General features: G+C 35.6%; 1 protein-coding gene across 1 annotated transcript in view; it reads right to left on the bottom strand.

Moving 5' to 3' along the window:
* The window catches only part of CBL (Cbl proto-oncogene), an 88,150-nt gene that overhangs the window by 34,391 nt on the left and 28,179 nt on the right, over positions 1 to 25,580 (bottom strand). Inside the window, exon 3 of the mRNA XM_029207578.1 lies at positions 1,662 to 1,808. Coding sequence (XP_029063411.1) covers positions 1,662 to 1,808 — 147 coding nt within the window. The remainder of the gene's footprint in view (positions 1 to 1,661; positions 1,809 to 25,580) is intronic.

A 25,580-nucleotide genomic window follows, 5' to 3' on the forward strand; every position in this document is an offset into this window, starting at 1 on the left:
AAGGGCATAAATGATACATTTCTTAACTTTCTAATGAATAAATTAATAATAGAGACATCTACTTTTCTTCGGCAGAATGCTACAAGTTCATTCCCTTTCTCATCTTTCTTCAGACATTTGTTCTATTAGAAAAGCATTGGAAAGAGAGATAAGATTATCCTTTTTGTATAACAGATGTAATCTGTGTCCAGATCTTTACTAACTGAAAGCTTGTGTTTAACTTTTTAAAAGCACATAAAACACTCTGTGTTCTTTTGAGGAACCCACACTATCAAGGACTTCACTAGAGGAATATAGGCTTAAGGTACAGGAAGAACAGAGTTCTGATAGAGATGAAGAAGAAATTATTTAACATAAGAATGATTAAACCCCAGATATGGCTAGCAAAAGATATTGTGGGATTTCTATTTCTCAAGATCTTAAAAAATAAAATAAAATCTCATTGCCTTTGAAAAGTTTATGTATTCACCTGCCTGAAAGTAAGAGAACAAGTGGCGTTTCAAACTCTTTTCTAATGTAGCTAGTTATTAAGTTAAAGGAACAAAGTTAAACTCATTCCCATTCTCTTCAATTAAGTTTTTAAAAATCACTAATTATTCTATATTTAATGTTTAAACATGATTTTTTAAAATAAATCAAGCGTTTAACAAACTTCAAATCAATATGTAGTATATACCTGAAACTAACTTAATAGTGTTCGTCAACTATATTTCAATTAAAAAGAAAGAAAGAAAGCATTTAAAGAGAGATTTACATTAGGATCTGTATATTCAACTGAAAAATTTTATTGTTTTCTACCTTTTCAGTTCTTTGAACCGAAATTTCAGAGGATATTCAAGAACATTTATATTAATACTTAGAAACATAAACTTATCTCATAAATCTGTCTATATAATGAAAGACTTCTGAACATCAAAAAGACAATATAACAAAGTGGAAAGACAAGCCGTAGACTAGGAGAAAATATCTCTAATGTAAGTGACTAACAAAGAGTTAGTATCTTACAATAGGAAAAAGACAAACAACTCAATAGGAAAATGGACAAGTCAGGAATAGGAATAGGAAGGTCAGAATAAGAATCTTGATTGGTGACAAATGTGAAAAGGTGCTCAAGCTCCCTTGTCATTTAGGAATATAAAGCAAAATATGATACCAATTCATATCATCAGTGTTAGTCAAATTGCAGAGCTACTGGAACATGTGTACACTACTTATAGGAATATAAACTGGTACAACCACTGTGGAAAGCAATTAGGCAATATTTGGCAAAGCAGATGTGAAACCCCCTGACTCAGCAATCCCACTTCTAGGTATGTAACTATTGAGAAACTCTTGCATATGAAGACAAATACAATTTTGCTTTCTGCAGCACTGTTTTGCAATAGCAAATAGTTTGAAATGTAAATGTCCATTAACAGCATAATGGATGAGTAAAGAAAGAGAAGAGCATTCAATCAAAGGGTGTGGGTTTCAACGGAACTGCAAAGGTTTATTTCTTTTAAAAAAAATAATCAGAGCAAAAAAAGGTTGGGAAGTAGGTACACACATATTACTGTTCTGTTTCCCATGTTTTAAATATTCCATCAATAAAAAAACTAAACAAAAACCCAAAACACAAGCTTCAGTGCTTCATAGTTCAAATTCATTATTTTGAGTCTTACTTTTCCCCAAAAGCTTTCCTCCAAAATTCTGCAGCATCTGCTTTAGTAATCCGAAATGTGTCTCCTTGAAAGAGTCCACTTGGAAAGATTCCTTTTAGTTCTGCCAGCATGTGGCTGAAGATCAGGGACAGTTTGGTTAGGTTTCGCCTACAAACGATCAGAAGTGCAATGATTAAATGAACACATAAAATTATTTTTATTTTAAATGTGCTGAATTCACTACACCAGGTGTGTAATTTATAATGCAAGAAAGACTGCTGCATTCACTAGGTCTACTCCTTTCCCTCTGTTCAATGTTTTGTGATAAATAAGAAAAATTTAACAGGAATCTATTTTAAGACTTTTAATCTTAAATTAATCAGATCTAATAACTGAGCATAAACTTACATGAACAAACTTACTTTTTTAGGATGACAGGTAAAGAGGACTCAACAAATATGTGTCAGAAGTTGTACACTGCTATAACCATTCACTCACAAAAGAAATGTTAGGAAAGCAAAATATATTATTTCCTGCTTTGCATGAACTAATCTGGATGTTTAAATTACCATAACTCATCTAAATTAAAAATAAAGGCTTCCCTGGTGGCGCAGTGGTTAAGAATCCACCTGCCAATGCAGGGGGACATGGGTTCGAGCCCTGGTCTGGGAAGATCCCACATGCCACAGAGCAACTAAGCCCGTGTGCCACAACTACTGAGCCGACATGCCACAACTACTGAAGCCCATGCACCTAGAGCCCGTGCTCTACAACAAAGAGAAGCCACCGCAATGAGAAGCCCGTGCACCACAACGAAGAGTAGCCCCTGCTCACCCCAACTAGAGAAAGCCCGCCGCGCACAGCAATGAAGACCCAACACAGCCAAAGATAAAATTAATTAATTTTTTAAAAAGTCAATTTTTGTCATACAAGGGGACTATGAAATTTCAAGTCAATTCATGATCAATTTTATTGCCTAAAAATTCTCTTTAATACAGATAGATTTTTCTCTCTTTTTTTTTTTTTTTTAGATTTTTCTCTTTTAATGCTATACTGGAGGGTCACCACTAGTCCATCTTTGTCTTTCCTGGATAAAATGCTGCACTAAGTCTCTATAGCCCTAACTTTTCTGCAAAACACTGCTGAAATCTTTCTAATCAGCTTTTCAACAAATCAGCTTCAGTTTTTTGATATTTGTCTTCCTGCACTTGTATCAAGTTATATTCTTTCTAGTTTCCTATTTCTGAAAGCACCTACAAAAGTGATAAAATTAATATTCTTTGAAGACAGTCTAAAATAATTCATATGCTAAATAGCTCAAGTAAGATAAAAAATACAAGCACTTATCCAATCCCTAAACTCCATTAACTGTTTTCCTCCTGGTACTTTGAGAGCCTTCAATTATTACTGGTTAGGACTTTTACTATTTTACCAAAGAGGAAACAAAAATAGAAACTATCGAGAATATATCACAGATAACATGATAGAAAATCTGCAAAGCACAATTTAGTCCCAATGACTTCCCAAAGACTTCTGCAGGACACCAGACTGCACTCAATATTTATATAACATTTTGCCAAATGTTAATCCTTAAAGATAAGCAGGAGAGAGTCCATTATTCCCTTAGGATATGCTAAGCTGTTGAGAACCTACTATGTGTAAAGAGCTATGCTAAACAGTATAGCAGAAAAACGTGTATCAGAGAAAATACTGGGTGGGCCAAAAAGTACCTTCGGTTTTTTAAGTAAAAATAAAAGACACATTTTTCATTTTCACCAAGAACTTTATTGAACAACGTATTCACCCTTTTGTTCCACTACCTTCTGCCATTTTTCAGGCAACTTCATAGTTCCATCTTCCCAAAACTTTTTATCTTTTTGAGCAAAGAACTGTTCTAGGTGCCTTTTACAGTCTTTCAGGGAATTGAAATTTTTCCATTAAGAGAATTTCGTAAAGACCGAAATAAATGGAAATCCGAAGGTGCAATGTCTGGCGAATACGGCGGATGAATCAGAACTTCCCAGCCAAGCTGTAACAGTTTTTGCCTGGTCATCAAAGAAACATGCGGTCTTGCCTTATCCTAATGGAAGATTATGTGCTTTCTGTTGACTAATTCTGGACGCTTTTTGTCGAGTGCCGCTTTCAGTTGGTCTAATTGGGAGCAGTACTCGTTGGAATTAATCGTTTGGTTTTCCAGAAGGAGCTCATAATAGAGGACTCCCTTCCAATCCCACCATATACACATCACCTTCTTTGGATGAAGACCGGCCTTTGGTGTGGTTGGTGGAGGTTCATTTCGCTTGCCCCACAATCTCTTCCGTTCCACACTATTGTACAGTATCCACTTTTCATCGCCCGTCACAATTTGTTTTAAAAATGGAATGTTTCATTATGTTTCAGTAGAGAATCGCATGCGGAAATATGGTCAAGAAGGTTTTTTTCGCTTAACTTATTTGGAACCCAAACATCAAAGCGATTCACATAACCAAGCTGGTGCAAATGATTTTCAACGCTTGATTTGGATATTTTGAGCATGTCGGCTCTCTCCAGTGTGGTATAATGTTGATTGCTCTCAATTAATGTCTCGATTTGATCGCTCTCAACTTCAACTGGTCTACCTGACCGTAGAGCATCATCCAGCGAGAAATCTCCAGCATGAAACTTCACAAACCACTTTTGACACGTTCGATCAGTCACAGCACCTTCTCCACACACTGCACAAATCTTTTGTGCATTTCAGTTGCGTTTTTACCTTTCTTGAAATAATAAAGCATAATATGCTGAAAATGTTGCTTTTTTTCTTCCATCTTCAATATTAAAATGACTACACAAAAATTCACCAATTTTGATAAGTCTTTTTTTAAATGCACACTGATATGACAGCAGTCACATACAATCTAACAAAATTGTTTTGAATGAAGTTAAAGACAATCAAGTGCTACTAGAGCCATCTTATGGAAAAAACTGAACGAACCTTTTGGCCCACACAATACATATATCATACTCCCAAGGTTACAACAGAACTCTTTCTGCAAGAAACTGGTTTGAATCTTACTTCTTCCTGAAAATGTCTTTCCTTAGTCGCTCCAATGTCATACTCTCTTGGTTCTCCTACTTGCTTTTGTTCTTCCTTTGGCTATTCTTTCTATTCTCCTAACATAACTATTTCCCAAGAATTTGCTCTCCATCATTTTCCTTTCTTTCCCTCTTGACTCTTCCTTTGCAATCTCAAGGCTTCAAAAACTGCTTTGCAAAAGATTCCCAAATCTTAGGCCTTAGTAGCTTTCCAACTGCCTACTGCATTTCTCCATTCAAACGCTAGCACCACAAAGCAACACATTCAAAATTAAACTAACCTTCCTTGGGGATTGGGGTGGGGGTGGGGCGGTAATAACAGATTTTGGGAATTTGGGATTAACAGATACACACTACTACATACAAAATAGATAAACAACAAGGACCTACTGTATAGCACAGGGAACTATATTCAATATCTTGTAATAACCTATAATAGAAAAGAATATGAAAAAGAATATATATATACAACTGAATCACTTTGCTATACACCTGAAACACAGTAAATCAACTATACTTCAATTAAAAAAAAGAAAAACAAATTTGTTAACTGGAATTAAATAAATCTTTATACTTCTAAAAAATAAATAAACTAACCTTCTTTCTCAAACCTGCTCTTTCTTCATGTTCTCTATTTTCCATATTTAATGACAACACCATCTTACTTCCCACAAGTTCAGAACCTTAGAGTCAGTCATCTTAGCTGCCTCCATTTTCTTTATTCTCCATATCTGACTTGTCAATTTGCCAATCATTTGTTGTCAATCCTACCTTTGAATTTGTATTATTATTCTAATATGCACTCCTTGCTACCTGCGCCTACCTACTCCGTAATTCAAACTTCCATCTTCAGTCTATTCCTATGCACGTTCAATCATACCACATATAACTGCCTTTCAAGGAGGGGGGAAAAAAATTTCTACAGTACCAGTGGGACAAAATCCAAACTCAACTTTGATTTTTAGACTTTCCACTAACCTGGGTCTAACCTACCTTTATAACTAATTTCACTAGTATATTCTACTCAAACTGAACATTTTACCTCTTCTTATACATACTACCCTTATTCACTTTTGCACCTCTGAACCACTGGTTATTTGTTCCTTAGTCTGCAAAAGACCCAGCTTAACTGTCATTTCCTAAGAAGCCAGCTAGAAGTAATAAACCTCTAAAATACCCCCAGTATTTTCACTGAAGTTCTCTTATGTCATCTGAACCCATCTTGTACTACAGTTATTTGTGTACATGAGGGATGAATTCATTTCTGATATGTATTTATAACCCTTTGGCATCTGGCATAATTTCTAACCTTTATTATACCTTTAGAAAACATCTGACTGCATACTGTGTGCTAGGCACTAGGGATGGATACAACAATGCAACAAAACAAAATTCCTGGTTTTATAGCATTCACATTCCCATGGTAGAGTATCAGGTAGTAGGAGAAAAAGGCTTTGAAGAAAAACAAAGGAGGGTATGAGAAGAGAGGCATGTTAAGATTGCCGTTTTAGAGGGAGTGGTCTTAGGAACCTCTCTTATTGTTGATTTTTAAGCCAATTCTGAAGAGAAGGCAGGAAGCGAGTCTTTGGATGACTGGGCCATGTCAGCATCTTTGACTCTTTAAATAATTTTCCCCTGAGAATCTACCAGGTATCCAGTACTATGCTAGATCAGAGATAAAATATAGATACCAAAATATAATGGACAAAAAGTTTTAATTTGTGAAGTAAGCCACAAAAAGGTGAAAGTTATTGACCGCAAAGATGTAATGTCACCAGGTGCCTAAGAGCAATTTGAAGTGCTGACTGAAATAGTTACTGAAAATCAATTTAAGACACTTTCATACTCAAGGATGCATCCCCCAAAAAGCCAGCTTACATTTCTTAAAACCACCAGAGATGTGCAGTGTAAGCATCACACTTCTTAAAACGAAAAAAAAGAATCTACAAAAGCCCATGGGTCCAGGTATTTTGTAAGTGGTCCAAGTTTAAATTCTGTTTCAATAACATTTTAAGGCCTTAGGCTTATGGCTCAGTGTCCACAGTGTATAGGGCAGAATTTAATCAGCAAAACCTGTCTAAAAGTGTAAACTTAGAACAATGAGGCATGATAGATATTTGGGCTTATTACAAGTAAGCAATACATTTCAAAATTCTGTCAGCAGTTACTTCAATTCATACAATATGTTGTAACATTTCTCCAAATATCCACAAAGAAACACAATTGTTCTATTTTTTGTAAATGCCCTGAAGACAAAACTTTTCTTTCTCTGAGTAGCAGCAAGTAGGATCGATACAAGCTTTTCTTTAACTCAGTATTTGAAGAAGGTAATTTTTACTACCTTTCACGCTAACCATTTACATCTAAGTAACTGCAAATTCTACTCTATAGCTTCCATCTTTCCCTTCTCTTGTCCTCTCACAACTTCCCCATAATCAAATGCTGATTCAGTATGCAGTGTCAATTTTTAAAAAGGTTCAAGACTGGTGTGAGTTATTTTCCCCGTACCTCAGGTCCTACTCTAAAAGCCAATGTACCTTTGTACCTCAGGCCTAAAGTAATGGTATACATTTTCTTGTGCATAATTTCAGCTAGTAAGGGACTAAGATTTATATGTCACTAATATTTAAGTATATAAAAATTAAATGCACAATTATAGCTTCTGTTTCAGCTTCAAAAGTAGAAAGATAAACAACCTGATAGAAACCACAATCACCATTTCTATAGAGCAAGCAAGACAGTGTGGGAAAGTAGCCTTTATATGAATATGAGATAAACAGAAAACTCCTCAAATGATGCCAACCAATGCATTTTCTATTACACAAAATACTGAAAAACAAGCTGCCTTGTAACTCTTGGCCACAAAGCACCTTGCAGAGAAAGAGGAAATGGAAAAAAGAACATAGTATGGGGAGATATATTAACCCTCTATATTAAAATGTATTTATTAATGTTTAAGACAAGTACGGAGAGTAGTACCACTCTTTTTTGTTTTAATGAGAATGTTCCATCGCTTAGAAGTACAATACAAGTTTCAAGAAGAAAAAGACTGTTGAGAAATGAATATTAAGAGACTGAGATCTTCTTCGACTTCCCTGGTGGCGCAGTGGTTAAGAATCCACCTGCCAATGCAGGGGACACGGGTTCAAGCCCTGGTCCGGGAAGATCCCACATGCAGTGGAGCAACTAAGCCTGTGCGCCACAACTACGCCCATGCGCCACAATTACTGAGCTTGTGCTCTAGAGCCCGCAAGCCACAACTACTGAGCCCACGTGCCACAACTACTGAAGCCTGCACGCCTTACAGCCCGTGCTCGGCAACAAGAGAAGCCACCGCAATGAGAAGCCTGCACACCCCATGAAGAGCAGTCTCTGATCGCCACAAGTAGAGAAAGCCTGCGTGCAGCAACGAAGACCAACGCAGCCAAAAATAAATAAATAAATTTATTTATTTATAAAAAGAGAGAGAGGTTGAGATCTTCTAGAAAAATATTAAATGATGACTTACAAAACAATCAGTCCAATGTATTCATAAAGATATTCTCACTTATGGTTACTTTTTCTGAAACTCCATTTTGACAGTCAGAGATAAATTCTATAACTGACAAGCATGCTCTGTTTATTCTTTCTACAAAGGAGTACCTGAAAATATATATAATAATAGTCAAGACAACTAGAAATCTAAAATGTATTTCCTGGTCTAGCATTAATTTAGTGTGTCCTGTGACGTTATTTAATCTCTCTGGGCCTCCATTGATTCCAATGTAATATAAGGAAGCTGGAACCAATTACTCTTAAAGATATCTTTCCATTTATAAAAATGTATAAATTTATGCTATATCACTGATTTGAAACTGGAAAAGAAACCTTAACTTCAGCAGTTTATTTTCATAATATTGAAGAAGACATGAAGAGAAAGAAAGCTAGCACTTTATCCTTATATGACAGGCTAGAAATTATGTCAAGAAATAATAATTTTTAAAAGTATATTTCTGCCTGCAAAGAATTTAAATAAACTTATATCTTATGGAATTTAAATGAACAGTTAATTGTATGAACCATATATGGGGATAAATTAAAATACTGTTATCTACTCGTAACACTAGGGATCTGGCTAAATTCCAGAATCTGTAGTGAATTATTTTACTCAAAGAATTTTATCGTTTCTGAAGAAATAACATGGAAACATCAAAAATCATCTCAGCTATATGAAAATACTATCACATGTGAAAATGGTTCAAACACTCAGAAGTCTTTTTGATTTTTAAAAAGACAAGAAAGTGGAGCTTTCCTTTTGAAAACAATAATTTAGTTAATATGTATATAATTATTATAAAATTCTTCCAATTTCGGTTTGACTTTTATAATAAAAAAATTTTATAATAAAACATTGGGGGAAAACCCCAATAATCTATTTTAATAATATCTGTAGACCCAATGATCCTGTACTTCCCAGCAGGTAAATTTCAGAATGATTAACACAATACAATGATTGACAGACAAACTGCACAACATTATACAATGCCATTTCGGAGCTGTAAAATATTTCCCAAATGAGGTCCCAATATAACTCACTCTTTGCCATTCAGCCATGGTGCGGGCTGTAAAACCTACATAAATGATGATAAATAATTATACTGCTCAATAGTGAAGTGATCAATGTTTTTAAGTATTTCATTTACTGGTACTATTTCAGTGATAACTGTGCTGCTTTTTCTATTCATTAAACTCCAAAACCTTATATGCAAACACTAGTGTCATCCCAAGAATGCTGAGTGAGAACATACTGAGATGACATTTATAACTCAACAGCAGCATCCTCTGCTCACAGCAATCAGCTTTAAAAGTAGATACAACGGAACTTCTTTCAACAAAGCTTCACAGGAAGTCAATGAAGTACTGTTTAACTCTTATCTGCTTAAGCTGCTAAAAAAAAAAAAGAGGGGTGTCGAGGCAAAAAGCATCACCTATTCAAAAAAATTCTAAGCCAATATATCTAAAAATATTAATGGCCTTTTTCACTAAACATATTAAGTATATTTGATAATATACTAATGGTCCTGCTTCTGAGACCCCCAAGTTACATGGTAACAGATTACAACATTATCATTCAGAGCATTTTGAGCTGTTTCATAGAATTTTAAACCTAAAGAAACACTAATATAATTCACCAGATAAAAGGGAAGGCAGCAGCCCACATGAGAATCTCCAACATGCCCCTCGTACTTCTATCAGATTAATCTTAAAACACAGACTCAATCTCCTTAATCCTTCTACACCAAAATCCTCAATGACTTCCCAATAACCACCAAAAAAGTTCAAGTTGCTCTGCTTGTAAGTCAGAGCACTCACAATATGGTCCTGATTCACCTTTCTAGACAGATACTACTCAATATTTCCCAAAACATTCTATACTTTCCAGGCCCCAGGCCTTCAGTGATGGTGTTACATCAGAAATATACGTCCTCTCCTTCTCTAATACTTAACATTAAGAGCTTACTGTGTATCAGATACTTTGTTAAGCTACATGTATACCTCATTTAATTCTCATAATAATGCTTTGAAATAGAAATTACTAATCCTATTTTACAAGGAGAAACAAAGACTTAGTGACATCAAATAACCTGACCAAGGTCACAGAGCAAATAAGTGGCAGAGCAGGTCTGTGATTCAAGAGCCCAGGCTTGCTGGTATGATATGTATTTCCTTTCCAATGACTATGGTTACCTAAGTCCTGCCCATTCAAAATTCATTTTAAATGCTATCTTCTTGGTGTGGACGCTAGGGGCGGGGGAGGGGGCGGGCGGGCAGGGAAGGATTCCCAGTCTTCATTCAATGTCTACTTTCAAACTCAGACACCCCACACCCACACCCCTACAGCACCTTGCTCACACTCTGTACTGGCTTCATCATGTTCTACTTTGTATCAGTTGTCCTATTCCCCAGCTGGATGACAACTCCTTAAGGGCAGGGGCAGTGAAGGTACCTTACACACTCTATGCCCTGCAGTGGCGAGCACACTGCCTTGCACTTAAGAGACATTCAACACATTTATAGACTTGAAAAATATTACTTATTTTTTAAATAAACTTTTTATTTTGGAATTTTAGAGTTACAGAAAAGTTGCAAAGATAGTACAAAGCATTCCCACATACCCCTCATGCAGCTCTGGTTTCCCTTAATACATTACTGTCGTACATTTGCCAAAACTAAGAAACCAACATCAGTACAGTGCTATTAATTAAACCCTAGACTTTATTCAGGTTTCACCAGTTTTTTCCATTAACGTCCTTAACTATCCTGGGATCCAATCTAGGATACTACATTATATTTATTCGTCACATCTCCTTAGTCTCCCCTGGTCTGTAATAGCTTCTTAGTCTTTCCTTGTTTTTCATGACCTTAATAGTTTTGAGGAGTACTGGGGTTAGGTATTTTGTAGAACGTGTCTCAATATGTAAAGCCGATGTTTTTCTCATGCTCTGACTGGGGTTATGAGTTTATGGACACAATATCACAGAAGTGAAGTGCCTATCTCAACACATCATATTGGAGGGTACATGAAGTCCACATGACATCACTAGTGATGTTAACCTTGACCACCTGGTTAAGGCAGTAAGTATTTGCTATGCTTCTCCATTGTAGTCACTACTGGAAAAGATTTATTTTTTCACAGATATATTCCTTCTTTCCTAACTCATGTAAAACAGATCACTTACACCCAAGTCAGTATTTTTTTTTTTTTTTTTTTTTTTTTTTTTGGTACGCGGGCCTCTCACTGTTGTGGCCTCTCCCGTTGCGGAGCACAGGCTCCGGACGCGCAGGCTCAGTGGCCATGGCTCACGGGCCCAGCCGCTCCGCGGCATGTGGGATCTTCCCAGACCAGGGCACGAACCTGTGTCCCCTGCATCGGCAGGCGGGCTCAAGGGCTCAAGGGCTCACTGCGCCACCAGGGAAGCCCAAGTCAGTATTTTTAAATGATTAATGTGATACATTCTCATTAAAGCACACACCATAGAGACATAATATTTATAAGTTAATACCTTTGGTTTTAGTGTGGTTGGAAAAAAACAAAAATAGCTTAAAACTCATTGTGAACATTCAGCAAATGTTCACTAAGTTACATTAACTTATGGTACTATCATCATTATTTCCTAAAGAGTTCAAGAATATAATCAGACTTCTCTATATTTCAAAACAACCTTTGAATTTACTCAACCCAAGTTCTGAAAGACAGCTATGTAAGTTACATACACTGGAGCATCTGTCTGCAGCTAAAAGCATATTAACCCTGAGAACTGATTACTATTTCTCTATACCAGTTCCTTAAAGAACATACAAGCACATCAGTAACATAATACAGAAATCTCCAAAACTTCTCATACCCTCCCCCCAACAAATGACAAAAACCACCAAGCACTTTTCAGAAGTTTTATCCTGTGAACTTAAAAAATAAACTTAAAAGTATATAGATACATAGACAAAGAAAATTATATACCGAGCAAGAGACAGCTCTAATACAACCTAATCAAGTATATAGAAAGTATATCTAATTATCATTAATTATTTAACTCCTGAGTATATGACATATCAGACATCCATTTCCATTTAAATATACTGTTTCTCTGAACAAACACAGAGTAGCTACTAAACTTTGTTATTCTCAAAACTTGGGAAAGATAATGAAATTTTCTATATCTATCTGCATCTCCTCTGTTTGGAGGCATCAATACCAGAAAAATCTTCATCACTGCCATTTTCTTCAATATATTTTCCATGAAAAATAATCCTCCTCAAGTTCAAGATTCTATGTCTCTGTAAAACTCTGGTATTAGCATTTTACTTATTTAGTTAGTATTTAATTAGCAGTATTTTTATCAAATTCAACATACTTTCATTAAAAAGCTATAAATAAAGACAACGTCAGATAACACAGGAAAGAAGGTGTTCCTGGCCCTGACTAGTTATCAAAGCAGACTCACATTTAGGCAGACTTTGGTGAGTGCAAGAGTGAAGTATCAATAAAAACAAAGAGTCACAAGAGCATGGGTAGGAGAAGCACTAATTAAAACTAGTATAATTCAGGAGGCTTCTTGGATTTTAAAGAATAGATGGGATTTCAACAGACAATACAGAAGGGAAAGGGATTCTAAGCCAAGGGAATGACCAAAGCAAAGGCTCAGTAGAAGAAAGTTCAGGGACTCGAAAATAAACGGACATGGCTAGAATGTAGAATCATGGTAGCATAGGATAAAACTGAATAACACAGGCAGGACTCAAAATGTAGAGATTGAACTACCGGGGTGAGAGATATTACAAACGCAGCAGGAAGTCATTAAGGGTTTGGAACTGGGGAGTGACATCGAATCTGTTTCGAGGCCATAAATGACAGCAAGCAGTACGAAAGGTGAAACAGTGAGGACACGACAAAAGCAGCAAGCTCAATCAGGATGGTACTGCAGTAGAAAGGTAATGGGAGCCCAAACACGGGCAGTAAAATAAGACAGATTTGAGAGATACTGCGGAAGTAAAACCAAGAAGGTGAGATGACTGAGCAGGAGAGCGGAAATGATGAACCTGAAACTGAGCCTGAGCAGCTGAGAGTAGGGTCTTAAAAATATATATACATTAATAAAGCTAATACATTTAAAGGGCTTACTATGTGTCAGGCATTTTATATTTTTTATTATTTAATTAATTTTCATTCACAGTCCTCTAAGATTGATTCTATTATCCTCACTTTATAGATTAACAAACCTCAGCTGAAAGAAATTAATCCAAGACTCAATCTCAGTAACTCACACCTGTCACCACTACATAATATTAACTGAGGGAACTCAGAAGAGGAAGTTGGTTTGCTAATGAAGAGGATACATTCAATGTTCAGACATGCCGAGTGTGAGATGTCTGAAAGATAATAATATGGCATGTCTAGCAGGCAGCTTGGGAAAGAGGAGCAAGTAGGGAAACAGATTTGTGAAATCATGTATAAGACTGTTGACACTGTTGGGAATGACCTGTCTGCTAATTCCCTCACACAGGATAATCAAAATGAAATAGAATTTTTACCAAATCATGTTGCACACCTTAACCTTAAATAATGCTGTAAGCCAATCATATCTCAATAAAATTTTAAAAATTAAAAAGAGGGACTTCCCTGGCGGTCCAGTGGTTAAGATTCCACTCTCCCAATGCAGGGGGCGGAGGTTCGATCCCTGGTCAGGGAACTAAGATCCCGCATGCCACGCTGTGTGGCCAAGAAAAAAGAAAATTAAAAAGAAACTGAAGTACAGTTTTGAAAAGATTTGGAATTTCTCCCTTTGGGAGTAGGGGGGTAGGTAGTATGATGGAGTCAGAAAAGGACAGGAGTGGCAGGCTTCTCTTATTTAAAAACAAAACCATGTGAAAAATATTTGGAAACACTGGGCAATCAATGTTCTAAGTGTGCTATATTCACCTTTATAAGAATATAGTGCTAATTTTTTTTAGTTGTTCTCACATGAGGCAGAATTAATGCCACTCTTTGAGACCCAATCTTTGTTTCTCCGTATCTTCTATGCAGATGAAACACACTGAGTTGATGAAAACGCATTGAGTTTCTTAACACTTCTTCAAAGATTCTCAAATGTTAGGGCTTCTAACACCTATTCAGCGGTATTTATCATACTTCCCAGCAGGAAAACTTATATGGAACTTAAGTATTAGAGGCACTGTGCAAAAGTAAACAACATTTACTGTGTTTACTAAACTCAGTAAAGTAAAACTCGTGATAAAATTTCAATTATTGTCAAAGGAGCAGAGGTATATTCATGAATGGGGGAAAATAAAGCATAAGAATATATAAAAAATGGAGAAAAATCATAAATGTATCTTGACTTGAATACAAGAAATTTAAAAGCTTCATAAGAGTTCCAAATTAAACCTCTCGTGACGAATTTGTAAAAATCTTCAGAATGCACAAACTTTAAATCTAACAAAATTAGAGACATAACTAAAAATATAAACAGTAATTTAATAACAGAATACAATGAACTCTATTCCAGTAATTTTCACTAATTTATTTCATAAACATTGAATGCTTACTATATGGCAAGCACCATACTTAAACTTATTTAGGGGAAATGGACTATTCCAAACCCTGAGTAAACCAAAAACCATTAAATAGAGTAGGTATCAAAATCCATTCCCTATTCTCACACACAGACACAGTCATATACACGTGTGTACAAGCACGCGTATTAGACCATGATGGTATAACGGAATAATTTTTGCTATACGTTCCCCATAAAAGCTCTTATTTCTACAAGCTGTTCAAAAATACAGAAAGAGAACTCATTCATTTTGATTACTTCCATAATCAAAGACCATGAGAAAAAAACTATATGCTAATTTCACTTACCAGAATAGATGGAAAAATCCTAAACGATTATTAAATAGAATCCAGTGAAGCATTATATATCACCCTAGATATCTGCCCCAAAGAAATTAAAATATATGCCCACACAAAGATTTGGACATGAATGTTCCTATTAGCTGTATTTATAATAGTCAAAAACTGAACACAACTAAAATGTACATCCAACAGGTGAACAGATAAACAAATTGTGGTACACCCATAGAATAAAACTACTTAGCAAACAGAGGAATAAGCTATTCATATGCAATATATATATATGATTAATTCATAGAGCCAATGACTTTATTTCCACTATAGTTCAGTTGCCGCCTTAGTCCAAACCACCATCATCCTACCTGGATTACTGCATTTGACTCCTGACTGGTCAGTCATCTTGTTCTTTCTGGGCTGCTTGGCAACGAGCTAACTAGGACCAGGGGGCTCCTCCTAACATCTTCCCAAGGGACCTCTGCAGTCTCTAGTTACCAGACAGCTGGTTCTTAGCAACTCCTGTAAATAGGTGGCACCCAAGACTCACACTTTTTACCTCACTTATCACATTGACCCCCATAAAAAGAGAGAGTGCAGGGGTATATTGGGGTAGGTTGAGTCCCTTTCCTGGAGTCCAGTCTCATGATACAGCCAACTGTGCTCAACTCAAACACTCCTCTCCACAGGACACCAAGAGAATATGGCGTCTCTATAGAGGATCATCCTTCCACCTATGAATTCAAGCTTGATGTTCACCTGGAATGTACTGAGAGCAAGATCTCAAAAATACTTGCTGAATGAATACTTGCATAAAGAAAACTTCAGTAGCCTGTGAACCATGACATTTCTTTTTTAAAAATTATGATAAAATATACATGACATAAAATGTATTACTTCAACTATTTTGAAGTATATACATTTTTCTTAACAATTTGCTCCCTCCCGTAATTTTTCAATAAGTGTATATCTCTAATTTTTTTTTTAAAAATCAAATACTTTGGTCCTGCTTTTTGTGAACCAGGCATTATTCTAGGTGCTTTCTAAACATTAACTTATTCATTATAATACAACAATCCTACGAAAGCACTTTTAATGAGATATCTGAGGCAAAGAGAAGTAACTTGTCTAAGGTCACATACTGAGATAGTAAATGGCAGAGGAGTCCATCTGGCTGACCCAGCTCACACACTTAGCATCTAACACAACGACTGCTTTAACCTCACGGCGCCATACTACATGTTTACTGACCTGTGTGTGTGCCACTAAGTGAAAGTCACACTGAGAAACTGTGCAATTAGGCAGTACCTTAATCACTCACCTATTCTATAAAACCTTAATCCAGTGATAAAAAATAAAATAGATAATATTCAGTCACATACAGGCCTGAAGAGCCCTTCACAAAAGTTCATGTCAAGAGAACTTAGCTCAAGCTCGCTGTTAACAGCAATAATGATGAAAGATTTCCTTTCTTAAGTGGCTTTTTAATCATGCTCTTTGAAGTGAGAACAGAAGAATAGAAGAAAAGGGATCACTATAATCTGGTTCAACATTACAGGGAAAATAAACCATTCAACTAATTATTTTAAATGTAAATAATATAAGAAAAATACCGTAAGAATAAGAATGAAACAAGTTAAGAAATATTAACTCTGAATACTTAAATCATTTAGATATATTTTATTAGACACTAAGCAGGATGAGTGTTTTGCATGTAAAGGAGTGGGGGTAGGGTTTAAACAAAGAGGAAAGAAAAATGTTAACGAACGTTTTTTATTCCATTTCTTTAACAAATTTAATACACAGGATTTAAGCTTTCCGAAGATAATATATATTTCAGGTTCAATACACAGTAAGTAAAAAAAAATACATTGCCAGGATTCAAGTTCATAATGCTTCTAACATTTTCACACTACTAGGTACCTCTAGCAAGCATTTGCTGCTTTGTATACTACAGCCAGGCAAAAAAAAAATTCTTGTAGCCAGCTTTTGAGCTTGTTCTTTAAGATGTTCTAATTTAAATGCAGTTGTAGACTTCACAAGTATTATGGTTTTAGAGCAAGTCTTGGTTGGCACTATTAGAGCAACGTGATTAGAAAAGGCTTTTGCACGTTCTACTTGACATTCACTGCCTACTTCTCTATACTGCTCTGGTTTTATAAAAGTCATCACTGATGCTTCGAGGGGAGGCAAGGGAGGGTACCTTCACATTCTCTCTCTCTCTTTATCTGCATAATCAAGCCTATGCTCTATTAGAAATATTATGAGTGAAATTCTCTTGCTATGTGAATACCTAATGCTGTAGTAAGTCACAGTATTTGTATTTTTTGTGTTCAAATGACATGCCTATTAAAATGTTTTAACTTCCCCAAGTTTATGTAGTTTACCATTTCATATACTACTTGAAATACGGCCTCCATGGGATCACTTCTGCAATGTGAAATGAAATACACAATCATCATTCCTTTACATTCAAACAAAGAAAACCAAAGTAATTGGTAATAAACATGTGGTAGATTAGCTTAAAAAAAAAAAAAAAAAAAAAAGGCCCTGGCACTTACTAGCTGTATGTACTTGGGTAACATATTCTAACTTTCCGAGCCTCGGTTTCCATATTTATAAAGTGTAAAATACATAAAGGCAAAGGCCATGTTCATTTTGTTCAACATAAAAGAGAGAGTACCCGATTAATATGTGTGGCGAGGTAGGGAGCGAGTAAAGACTAGACCACATTTGAACTTTTCAGGCATATAGCAAGCACGTAATATTAATGGCATCTGAATTTGCAAAAATCCCAAATTAAATTTTAGACCGAGACTCCTCCTTTCAGCCAAGAGGGAACTGCAGGGACTGGATTTACCCTCCTTGAAAGAACTGAAAAATTGGACAAAACATATGAAATAATGGTTTCCAGACAGTAGACATCATGCAGCAGAGGACTGTGATCCCTAAGAGAGGGGAAACAAATGGAAGTGAACTCTATGACTGACTGAACTTACTGCCTGGAGTTTCTAGGCCTCAGAACTGGGAGGGGGAACTCAGGCAGAGCCTGATAGTCTCTTGAGTTGAGGAGACAGAATTGTTGAGTCTGGGGAAACCATGTCAGCTGGAGTCCTCAGTACAGGACACAAGAGAGGAGAGAGCTGCATAGAGAGAGGAAGCTTAGGAGATCTACAGCTGAGCACTGATGAACACAGGGAAAGAACCACCTGAAAGGAGTACAGCAAACACTCCCCAGTTCTCATAAAGGAGAAGGAAGGGGGTGGAAATCTGTAGATGGGTAGAGCACGGGTAGAATCTAGCATGTGGCTAGATTAAAAGCTATTCATATATCCAGAGAAAACTCTAATCTGAAAAGATACATGCACCCTAATGTTCACAGCAGCACTATTCGCAATAGCCAAGACATGAAAGCAACCAAATGTCCATCAACAGATGTATGGATAAAGAAGATGTGCGGTGTGTGTGTGCGTGTCTGTATACACATACATATACACACATAATGGAATATTACTCAGCCATAAAAAAGAATGAAATAATGCCATTTGCAGCAACATGATGGACCTAGAGATTATCATACTAAATGAAGTAAGACAGAGAAAGACAAATACCATATATCACTTATACGTAGAATCTAAAAAAATGATACAAATGAACTTATTTACAAAACAGAAATAGACTCACAGACATAAAAAAAAAACTCATGGTTACCAAAGGGGATAAGGGGCGGGGGGAGATAAATTAGAAGTTTGGGATTAACATATACACACTGTTATATATAAAATAAACAAGGACCTGCTGTATAGCACAGGGAACTGTATTCAATAATGTATCTATAATGGAAAAGAATCTGATAAAGAATATATATACACACATACATATATAGAGAGAATTACTGCTGTACACCTGAAAATAACATGACATTGTATTACAAAATTAACTATACTTCAATTAAAAAAAGGTTAATTAAGAAAAACAAAAGCTATTCTGGCCTTGCCTAACAAAGTTTAAAAGGATCAAACTATTCAGCTGTATCCCAGAACACAGCTCAAGAATATTTATAAGAATACAAAGTATCCAGCACCTACCACAGTAAAATTAACAATGTCTAGCATCCAATCAAAAATTAGCAAACACGCAATGAAGCAAGAAAATATGACTTAGTGAGGATAAAAACAAATCAGTAGAATTAAATCCATGACTGACACAGATGACAGAATTGACAGACAAGGATATCAAAAGTTATTATAACTATATTCTATTTATACAAAAAGGTAGAGAAACTCTTGTACATGTTAAGACGTGGAAAACATAAAAAAGATCTAAATCCAACTTCTAGAGATGAAAACTAAAATGGAAGGGACTCGCAGCAGATTAACTACTGCAGAAGAAAAGATTAACTGACTCAAAAACACAGTGATAGAAACTCCCCAAAATAAAACACTGGAAAAAAAGTGAGCAGAGCACCAGTGGCCTGTGGGACAATATCAAGTGGCCAAATATATATATAAATGGAGTCCCCTGAAGGAGAGTAGAAGGAAGGGAACAAAAGAATTTTTTTCTGAAGAAATTATAAGATAAAAATTTTCCAAAACTATAAATTTTAGATTAAAATAGTACAAAGAGCAAATTATGACATTGTCATATCTCTTTCCCAAGTCCAAGGAAGACATTTCTATTCCACCCAGGAAACTTTATCCACTGAACCCCTCAAGACAACAATCTAAGCAGCTACAACCTATCCACAGGACCAGCAATTATTAAAATCTATTTACCAGCCTTGATATTCTGCTCCCTTGAAATGTACAATGGTTCAAACATAAAAAGGGGTAAGATTAGCCTGCCTTGCGCCAGAATTATAAAGCAGTATTGGAACAGTATAACAAGTCTACCCTTTAAGAGATTAGAAGGAACAGTACCAAAATGACAGCAGCATTAATCACTTTCAAAAATGGCTATAGCCATTTTTGAAATGTGGACATCAATATAGCAGTTCTTAAAGTGTGTTATGCAATCCCTAGGAGTCCTTGAGACCCTTTCAGAGGGTCTGCAATGTTAAAATTATTTCCATAATAATATTAAGACACCACATGATTCATCTTTTCCACTGTGTTGATACTTGCATTGAAGACACAAAGTTGGGTTGAGTCTGCTGGTGCCTTAGCTGAATCAAGGCAGGAGCACTGAACTGTACATGTAGGCACTGTACTCTTCACCATGACTTGCAGTAAAAACAAAAACAAAATGCTAGTTGCACTTAAGAATGTCCTTGATGAAGCAGGAAACACCATTAATTTTGTTAAATTTTGAATATCGAGGACATTTTAAAAAACACTGTGTGTGACAAAATAAGAAGTACGTGAAAAGCACTCCTGTTGTAATAACAGTTGTCCTCAGGAAACGCATTTGTACAATGTCTTTTTTTTTGTTGTTTTTAAAAAAAATTTTTTATTGGAGCATAGTTGATTTACATGCGCAATGTTTAAATAGTTGAAGTCGTCACTCTTTTGGTGGAATACCTTTTTTTGTAAACCACTTAAACCATTTTTTAGTGTACAATTCAGCAGCATTAAGTACATCCACACGTTGTATAATCATCACATCTATCCATGTCCAGAATTTTTCATCATTCCAAACAGAAATGTTAGCAGTAACTACCTACTCTCTCTCAACCCAGCCTCCTGGTAACCTCATTTCTCACTTTCTGTCTCTATGAATTTGCCTAGATACCTCATATAAGTGTAATCATACAATATTTGTCTCTTTGTGTCTGATTTATTTTACTTAGCACAATGCTTTTAAGGTTCAGCCATGTTGTAACATGTATCAGAACTTCATTTCTTTTTATAGCTGGATAATATTCCATTGTATGTATACATCACATATTGCTTGTCCATTCATCTATTGAGGGACACCTGGGTTGTTCCTACCTTTTGGCTACCATAAAATGCTGCTATGAACACGGGTGTACAAATATCTGTTCAAGTCCCTACTTTTGATTCTTTGGGGGTAAATACCTAGAAGAATCACTGGATCATATGGTAATCCCAGTTTCAACTTTTTGAGGAACCACTAAACTTTTTAAACAGTGGTTGCACTATTTTACATCTCCACTAGCAAAGGATGAGGGTTCCAATGTCTCTTTGCCAACTTTTGTCAGTTTCCCTTTTTTCATAAGACATTCTAATGGGTGTGAAGTGGTATCTCTTTGATTTGCATTTCCCTAATGACATTGAGCTTCGTTTCATGCACTTATTGGCCAACTGTATAACTTCTTGGGAGAAGTGTCTATTCAAATCTTCTGCTTGCTTTTGAATTGGGTTTGTGTGTGTGTGTTTTTCTGTTGAGTTGTTAGAGTTTTATAGCCTCTTAAGCTGGATTTAAATCCCTTACCAAATACATGTTTTGCAAAAATTTTTTCCCAATTTGTGGGTTGTCTTTTCACTCTCTTGTTAGTGTCCTTTGATGGATAAAGTTTTAAATTTTGATGTAGTTCAACTGATCTATTTTTTCTTTTATTGTCTATGCTTTTGGTGTCATAACTCAAGAAATCATTGCCCAATCCAAGATCATGAAGATTTTCTAAGAGTTTTTATTTAGCTCTTAAATTTAGGTCTTTGATCACTTAAACTTAATTTTTGTATATAAGGTAAAAGTCCAACTTCATCCTTTTGATTGTGGTTATCCAGTTTTCCCAGCACAATTTGTTGAAAAGACTTGGCATCCCTGTTGAAAATTAATTGACCATATGTGTGAAGGTGTATTTCTGGGCTATTTTATTCCATTGGTCTATATGTTTGTCCTTATGCCAGTACCACACCATCTTGATTACTGTAGCTTTGTAGTAAAGCTTTGAAATCAGGAAGTGTGAGTCTTCCAATTCTGTCGTTTTGCTAAATTGTTTTGTTTTTTTTGAGGTCCCTTGAGATTTTTTTGGGGGGGCTGCATTGGGTCTTTGTTGCTGCGTGCAGCCTTTCTCTAGTTGCGGCAAGTGGGGGCTACTCTTCGTTGCAGTGCATGGGCTTCTCATTGCGGTGGCTTCTCTTGTTGTGGAGCACAGGCTCTAGGCGCGCGGGCTTCAGTAGTTGCGGCACGCGGGCTTAGTTGCTCCACAGCATGTGGGATCTTCCTGGACCAGGGATTGAACCCATGTCCCCTGCATTGGCAGGCAGATTCTTAACCACTGTGCTATCAGGGAAGTCCTACTGAGATTCTTAATGAATTTTAAGATTAGCCTGTCAATTTCTACCAAAAGGGCAGCTAGAATTCTAATAGGAATTGCACTGGACCTATAGATCAATGTGGAGAGTACTGCCATCTTAACAATACTAAATCTTCCCAATCTATGACATGGAATATCTTTCCATTTATTTGGTTCTTTTTTAACTTCTTTCAGCAGCATTTTATTGTTTTCAGTGTACAAGTCTTTAGCCTCTTTGGTTAAATTTATTCCTAAATATTTTATTCTCTTTGATGCTATTATAAACGGAATTGTTTTCTTAATTTTATTTTTGGATTGTTCACTGCTAGTGTGTAGAAAGAATACAATTGAGTTTTGTAAAGTTTTGCATTTGATCTTGTATCCTGCAACTTTGCAGAACTCAACTATTGGTTCTAGTAGTGGTGGTTTTTTTAGTGGATTCCTTAGGATTTTCTACAAACAAGATCATGTCATATACAAATAGAGATAGTTTTACTTCTTCCTTTTCCTTGTGGGTGCTTTTTACTTCTTTTTCTTGCCTAATCGCTCTGGCTAGAACCTCATATGTTGAATAGAACCTATGTTGAATAGAAGTGGTGAGAGCAGACACCCTTGTCTTATTTCTGATGTTAGGTGGAAAGCTTTCAGTCTTTCACCATTGAGTATAATGTTAGCTGTGGGATTTTCATACATGGCATGGAACACCATTTCTACTTAAAAGAATGACTAATAGACAAAGTATGGTTACTCAGACTCAAATATTTGGCAGACAGTTTCTCCAAAATAAACAAAGTGACCTGTCACCTCAAGGAAAACAACTGATAGTTCTTGTTGTCAATGATAAAACTCAAGCTTCTAAGCAAAAATTAGAATTAAAAAAAAAAAGCCTATCCTCCACTATGAGCTTAACAGTTTCCAAATAAAACTTTTCTAATGATATTTAATTAATGAATGTGATTGTAGAATGATGTGTCAACACTTGAAAATCTACATAACCTAGTGAACCAATATTTTCCAAGTGACCAAGGTATGATGCTACAAAATCGTGCATGGGTAAAAGATTCATTCCAAATGCAAGACAGACCAATGAATGTTAATGTAACAAGGTATAAAATGTTCACTGAGGCAGTTTAAGAGATTTGCAAAAATGTAAAACTACTTATTTTTTTAAATATTTTCCAGGGAGTTCCCTAGTGGCCTAGTGGTCAGGATTCCAGGCTTTCATTGCCGTGGCCCAGGTTCAATCCCTCCTCGGGCAGCTAAGATCCTGCAAGCTGTGCAGCGTGGCCAAAAGGAAAAAAAAAAAGAATTGAAAAAAATTTTTTTCCATTAAAATGTCTTCACGTTTAAAAAAATGTTTTTATGTCAACATGTAATGGGCTTGTTACTGTTATTATTAAATGTTAATAGTTATTTTAAATATTTAAATATTTTTCAATTTCTCGGTTTTAATATTGAATATAGTAAATATTGATAGATATAACCCACATACATGAAAGTTCTTTGAGGTCCTCAGTGATTTACAGAGTGTAAAGGGGTCCTGAAACCAAAAAGCTTGAGGAGAAAACTGTATTAATTAACAAAAGCTCTACACAGCAAAGTAGATATTTGGTTTAAAGCAAACAAACAGTACTTCAGGCACTCATTCAGCCAACACCTACATTAGAATTTCAGCCAACCCCTACATTAGAATTTCTTAAGATCTTATTATCACATATTAACAAACCATAGTAACTTATGATTGACTGGTCTGCAAGCACTGTCATATTAGAGTTGTACAGGATGGTTCTGAGAACTAAATGTGACTTCTTCACCGTCATGAAACTTCACCTTCTCCATTTTAGCCCAGTTTTATAGCCTCTTAAGCTGGGAACTTAGGACTTTGTCTGACTAGGTTCACTGAACTCAACTGAATCTACCAATCATGTTACTACAAGAAATGGGAAGTTTTCCAGGATTGTCCTTGTGAATCCAAGCTGTCACCTAAGAGGTATCACATCTTTTTCTTCTTTTAAAAAATAATTTCGTTGATTATATATTAATTATAGAAAATTTAGAAAATACATAAACAGAAAGAAAATTTAAATTACCTCTAATTCCAGTACCTAGAAATAAGTACTGTTGATATTTTGGTATCATTCCTCCCAGGTTTTTTCTCTATTTCTTACTTTTTACAAAAATGAGATCTTATTAGTTATACATACAATTCTGTGGTCTCTTTTCTTCTCCTTTATAGAAATATTATAGTCATCATGCTGTACATTATATCCCCAGGACTTATTCATCTTATAACTGGAAATTTGTACCTTTTGACACCTTCACCTATTTAATACATTGTTTGCCTATCATTAATCTTCATAGACAAAAAATTTTTAGTGTCTACATTGTACACAATATCTTCTCTTGTTTATGTAATTCATCTTACGTTGGACATTTAGGTTGTTTCTAGGTTTTGCCTTTCATATACAGCATCTAAATGAATGGCTTTGTAATTGTATTTTAACCCAAATCCCTTTTCTGTTCTTTCTGATAAACTTCTAAAAGTGGCACTATTGAGCAAAATTCTAAATCTTTCTATATAAATCACCCTCCAGACAGAAAGGCTAAACCAGTTTCATTCTACCACAACCAGGTATGAGAGTACTCACATTCCTATACCCTCCTTTTAAACACTAATTATAAGTAGATTTTTCCTTTTGTTGTGTTTGATTTTTCCCTTTTTTTTGCCAATTTTTCAGGTCAAAAGAAAATTATTTTATGACTAACAAATTGGACTGTTCTTTACTATTCATATTTGGTCTTTTATGCTTCTTCTTTCATGGATTATTTATTTCCTTTGCTAATTTTCTATTTAGACAGAATTTGGAGGGGGGGAAGGGAGGATACTTATTTATTTTTCTTCCCTTTTTTTTAAATTGAAGTGTAGTTGATTTACAAAGTTGTGTTAATTTCTGCTGTACAGCAAAGAGATTCAGTTATACATATACATACATTCTTTTTTATATTCTTTTCCATTATGGTTTATCACAGGATATTGAATATAGTTCCCTGTGTTATACAGTAGGACCTTGTTGTTTATCCATTCTACATATACTAGTTTGCATCTGCTAACCTCAAACTCCCACTCCATCCCTCCTCCACTCCCCTTCCCTTTGGCAACCACAGGTATGTTCTTTAAGTCTGTGAGTCTGTTTCTGTTTTGTAAATAAGTTCATTTGTATCATCTTTTTTAGATTCTGCATATCAGTGATATCATATGATATTTGTCTTTCTCTGACTT

Source organism: Monodon monoceros, unplaced genomic scaffold, assembly GCF_005190385.1.
Source record: "Monodon monoceros isolate NGI ecotype Baffin Bay Population unplaced genomic scaffold, NGI_Narwhal_1 Super_Scaffold_7, whole genome shotgun sequence".
NCBI classification, from domain to species: Eukaryota; Metazoa; Chordata; class Mammalia; order Artiodactyla; family Monodontidae; genus Monodon; species Monodon monoceros.